At 37.9% G+C, this 5952-nt stretch overlaps 1 protein-coding gene across 1 annotated transcript in view; it reads right to left on the bottom strand.

Moving 5' to 3' along the window:
- Positions 1-5952, bottom strand: part of VPS13D (vacuolar protein sorting 13 homolog D) — a 275140-nt gene that overhangs the window by 206394 nt on the left and 62794 nt on the right. The window contains 1 exon segment of the mRNA XM_023515148.1: positions 2923-3105. Coding sequence (XP_023370916.1) covers positions 2923-3105 — 183 coding nt within the window.

Genomic DNA, 5952 nt, shown 5'->3' with positions numbered 1-5952 from the left:
AGGCGCCCGCCACAACGCCCAGCTATTTTTTGGTTGCAGCCGTCATTGTTGTTTGGCGGGCCCTGGCTGGATTCGAACCCGCCACCTTAGGTGTACGTGGCTGGCGCCTTAGCCAGTTGAGCTATAGGCGCCAAGCCTGCAAAAATTTCTTAAAAGTATTTTGGCAATTCTTCTTCCAAGGCTAACTTCAGAGTTAGCTTGTGAGACCATATATAGAAATATCTGATACAGAAAATCAATTACCATTCTTAGGAAGGGTAGAAAAACAAAAATATTACTGCATTTGATCACCCATTCTGGCTATAACTGATCTCTTCCTAAAAATTTTCTTCTGGCTTCAAAACAGTCCCACACTGCATAATGTCCTTACAGTCAATGAAATACCATATTATTACAGTACCTTATCTATGATTAGATATACTCAGATACACAAGGACTTACCATTTGTGTTACCACTGGCTACAGTGTTCAGTACAATAACATGCTGCACATTTGTAGCCTAGGAGCAATGGGCCATACCACAGAGTGTAGATGTATAGGCTATACCATCTAGGTTTGTGTAAATACATGCTATGTATGACATTTGGTTAATAGTGAAACTGCCTGTAGATGCACTAGGACTAATTTAAACAACACAGCAAGACTCATCTCTATGAAATACATGTTTTAAAACATTAGCCAGTAGTGGTGGCATGCACTATAGTCCCAGCAACTTGGGTAGCTGAGGCAGGAAGATGGCTTGAGCCCAGGAGTTTTGAGGTTACAGTGAGCTATAATGATGCCACTGAACTCTAACGTGGGCAACAGAGGGAGACCCTGTTTCAAAGGAGAAAAAATGAGATCTCCATGAAAAACCCTAAACAGTCGAGTCCAGAGATCTATTCAGTTGGTGAACACATCCACAAGATAGGGAGATGCACACCCCAATTTCACAGGAACAGGAGCTCCTATACTTAGGACCCTCCTGGATCTCACCTTACATGCCCCTTTATCTGGCTACTCATTATTATATCCTTTAATATAATATAATCCTAGCACTCTGGGAGGCTGAGATGAGTAGATTGCTGGAGGTCAGGAGTTGGAGACCAGAAATCTAGCTGGGCATTGTGGTGGATGCCTATAGTCTGAGCTACTTGGGAAGCTGAGGCAAGAGGATCACTTGATATCCAACATACTCCATACAAAATTACATGTTCCTAAGAACTATAAAACACTATTATAGTCCAGTTCGGGGGTAGAGGGAAGCAGGAGTAGGGAGGAGAGAGGATGCGTGGCAGAAGGAGGGAGGGCATGTGCACATTGTGAGGGCGTATAACACGCCCCCTGGGCGAGGGGCTCTTCTACAAATGAAACTTTACCCTGGAAGTGAGAACAATGTAACCTAAATATTATACCCTCATATTAATTTGAATAAAGTTTAAAAAAATAATAATAAAAAGCATTTAAATAAAATAATTATAAAGCAAAAAGTGGATCACTTGAGCCCAGGAGTTTGAGGTTGCTATAAGCTATGACACCACCAGGACTCTACAGAGGGCAACATAGTTAAGACCCCATCTCAAAAAAAAAAAAAAAAACAGTACAGGAGATTGGTGTCTGATGTAGAGGGGAATTAAGTGGGACTAAATCTGTGGAGTCTGTTCAAACTACAGGCAGTGTCATAATTGAATGCAATGCAACACCCAGTTGGTATCTAGAGAGTTGGAGAATGGTTACTGTGGAGGAAAAACCAACACTTTTGGTGTCAGATGTGTGGTGAGGAGTTTCCTCTTTATGTGTAAAGAGCTTAGCACAGAGCAAGCACCGATGTATAAGCATTCAACAAACAGCACCTATTTATCCTATTTTTATCAGTCTTAAGATCTTAAATCTTATGTACATTTTCCAAAGGCTCTCTCTACCTATGTTATCAGCTATCAGACTAAATAAAGGCATAACTAGCTGAGAATTTCAGTAAGTGCTTTCTTGACAGCGTAAAATGAGTTTGGACAGAGTAAGTAAATAGACTGAAAGGCTATTGCAGGAACCAACAAAGAAACACATGCCAAGAATGACAAGACCTCATCTCTAGTTCCAGAAACATCACTCAGTCCCTCAAATGCAAAAATGGGTGGAAGGGGGCCAATTAAACTATCTCCAAGGTCCTCTCAGCTTTAAGAGTCTGTGATTTACTAGGTGCTTCCATTTTTATTGTTTATTCTCAAAGAATCCTGGTTCTCCAAGTGTAAAATGCAAATAACAACAATCCTCATCTTAATTATGCCCAAACAACGTTGTAAGGAATAAACAAGTGCCAAAGTAATCGAAAACGAAGTAAAGCAATATACTGTATAAATTTTTATTAAGACATTTTTATTTATTTTTTTAGAGAAAGAGGCTCATTTTATCACCCTCGGTAGAATGCCATGGCATCACAGCTCACAGTAACCTCCAACTCCTGGGTTTAGGCGATTCCCTTGCCTCAGCCTCCTGAGTAGCTGGGACTACAGGCGTCTGCCACAACGCCTAACAATTTTTTTTTGCAGTTTGGCTGGGGCCAGATTCAATCCCACCACCCTAGGTATATGGGGCTGGCGCCCTACCCACTGAGCCACAAAATTTTTTAAATGGCTCTAAGAAAACCATGGGCCAAATCACATCCACTGAAAAAAGTCACAGTGTGTAAAAAGTTGATATGTATAAGCAATGTTTTTACATAAGAAAAAACTATTAAAGAAAAAATGGAAAATTGATTCTACTGGTTTGTTTGCTAAAACCAGTTACTACCCACAGTTAGTAAGAGTTGTAATTTATACCACCTTAATTTATAAAATTAATTGAAATGTTAGTAATATGTCAAAAACATGTTCTGTAGGCCACATATCCTATGGAGACTTTTTTCAATTAGTTGAACTGAAAACAGAAAGGATATTGATTGCTCACCTTATCTTTTAGGGAAAAGGTTCCAGGAAAACCAGCAAAGAGAAACTTGTTCTTGACTTTCAACTTCCCCAAATTTGCTACAATGAGATTATTTGATCTGGAACTTTCTGGGATAAGGAGAACAGGAGCACCGGCCTCAATATCCAGGAGAACTCTCGAACAGCGCTGGGCCTGATCTCTCACCTGAAAGAGAAATGAAAATTAACTCAGAGGCTCAATGAATTCCCTAATCTTACCATCAAACAACCTTGGGTTCACAAGTTTTATGAATTTATAAGGCAATTAATATCACAAAGAGTATTGTCTGTGACCAGCATCAAGTTAATTTAGAACTCAGTAACAAAAAGATGATGGAAAATCCCCAAATATTTGGAAACTCAACTACACACTTCTAAATAACCCGTGGGTCAAAAGAGAAATCACAAGGGAAACAAAAAAATATTTTCACCAAGATAATAAAGAAACCATTAAAATTCTTGGGCTACACTAATGTTTAAAAGAAAAACTGTACACTATTACTTTAGAAAAGAATAATTTCAACAATAAAAATTGAAGCTTCTGCCTTATAAAGGTAGAAAAAGAAAAGCAAACAAAACCTAAAGAAGAAAATAATAAAGAGTAGAAATCAATGACACAGAAAATAAATAGTAGAGAAAAAATAAATTAAACATTTATAGAACACTATTTCCAACAACCACAGAACATTCTTTTCAAATGCAAATGGAATATTTGCTAGAGAATGGGTGAGCAATAATAAAGTCCTCAGTAAGCTAGTTATCTGAAAGGACTAATAAAACTAATAAACTCCTAGCTGTATTAATCAAGAAAAAAGGAAGGAAACAAAAACTGCCAATTTGGGGAAGGGATGAGGACATTACTACAGAACTTAGAGATATTAAAAAAGCAACCTATGGCCTGAACCTGTGGCTCAGTGGGTAGGGCACCAGCCCCATATACCAAGGGTGGGGGGGTTCAAATCCAACCCCTGCCAAACTGCAACAAAAAAAACAGCTGGGCATTGAGGCAGGTCCCTGTAGTCCCAGCTACTCGAGACTGAGGCAAGAGAATCAGCTAAGCCCAGGAGCTGGAGGGCTCTAAAATGACTCTACTAAGGGCTTTAAAATGACACTCTATCTCTTAAAAAAAAAAAAAAAAAAAAAAGGCAACCTATGTACAGTAATAACTTATAAAAAGCCAACTTCTCTTCAATATTGTACTGGAAGTCTTAGTCCATTTGAAAAGACAAGAAAAAAATAAAAGGAATATAGGTAAGAAAAGAAAAGGTAAAACTCTTATTCACAGATGATGTAATGATTTATGCAGAAATTCTAAAGAATCTAAAAGAACTAGCATAAGCAAGTTTAGCAAGATACAAAGTCAACAGGTCAAGAAACAAGTCAATTGTATTTCTTATACTTTCAACATCCAGCTGGATGTTGAAACTCTTGAAAAATTGGTATCATTTACAATAGCACCAAAAATATGAAATACTTAACAGATAAATTTAACAAAAGAGGCATAAGACTGGTATACCCAAAACTACAAAACATTGCTAAGAGAAATTTAAAACCTATTTACTTTTTTGTGCAATAGCATCATCATAGCTCACTGCAACCTCAAAGTCCTGGGTAAGAGCTACTCCTACCTCAGATCTTGAGTAGCTAGGACTATATAGGCCTGTACCACCACACTCAGCTAATTTTGTTTTTTAGAGATATGGTCTCACTATGCTGCTCAGGCTGTTCTCAAACTCCTGGCCTCAAGCAGTCCTCCTACCTCAGCCTCCCAAAGGGCTGAGATTATAGGTATGAGCCCTTACACCCAGCCAAAGACCTATTTAAGCAGAAAGATACGCCATACTCAAGGATCCAAAGACTCAATATTAAGAGGTCAAATCTCCACAAATTGATCTATAGATCCAATATAATCCCAACCAAATCTGCAGCAGACTCTATTATAGAAATTAAGAAGCTGACTCTAAAATCCATAGGAAAAGCAAATGTGTAGTAACCAAAAAAAGCAAAAACAATTTTAAAGATAGCTTTTTACAATGTTAAACATACAGTTACCATGTGACTCCAATTCCTCTCCTAGGGATTTACTCAAGAGAAACAAAAATATCTATACAAAGACTTGAATGTGAATGTTTTATTTATAACAGGCCCAAACTGGAAACCAACCAAACGTCCATCAAGTGGGCAAGTGAATAAACAAATTATGTTATAATTCAAACAATGGAATACTACACAGCAATAAAAATAAACTGCTGATTCTTACAACATGAATAAATCTCAAAAGTGCTATTACATGTAAGAAGCCAAACACAAGTGACTACTGATAACAGGATTTCACTTACAGAATTCTTTTAAAAAGGCAAAATTACAGTGATAAAAAGCAGTCCAATGGCTGCTAGGGTTCAGGGATAGGGCAAAGGAACTAACGGCACAGGTACATGAGAAAACTTTCAGGAATGACAGAAATGCCCTAACCAGTGATTATGGTTGTGTTACAAGACTGCATATAATTATGAAAATTCACTGAATTGTGCAATTAAAATTGGATGATTTCATTTTATGTAAGTTATACCACAATAAAGCTAACAAAAATACAATGTACTAATATAATGAAATATTACACAATTATTCAAAATGTTATTTAATGACTTAGAATATGTTTCTCATATATTGATTAGTGAATAGATTACAAAAGTGAGAACAAGACTGACACTTTAAACTTTCTACCTTTTTGCTTATTCATATTTTTCTATCTCCTATAGAAAAAGTATTCCTTAGCTCGGCGCCCGGAGCACAGAGGTTAGGGCACCAGCCACACATACTGAGGGTGATGGGTTCAAACCCAGCCCAGAGCAGCTAAACAACTGCAACAAAAAATAGCCAGGCATTGTGGTGGGCACCTATAGTCCCAGCTGCTTGGGAGGCTGAGGTGGGAGAATTGCTTAAGCCCAAGAGTTTGAGGTTGCTGTGAGTGTGACGCCACGACACTCTACCAAGGGTGACAGCTTGAGACTCT

Source organism: Otolemur garnettii, unplaced genomic scaffold (genome assembly GCF_000181295.1).
Source record: "Otolemur garnettii isolate 467f Iridium unplaced genomic scaffold, OtoGar3 scaffold00067, whole genome shotgun sequence".
NCBI lineage: Eukaryota > Metazoa > Chordata > Mammalia > Primates > Galagidae > Otolemur > Otolemur garnettii.
This window is presented reverse-complemented; position numbering and strand designations above follow the sequence as displayed.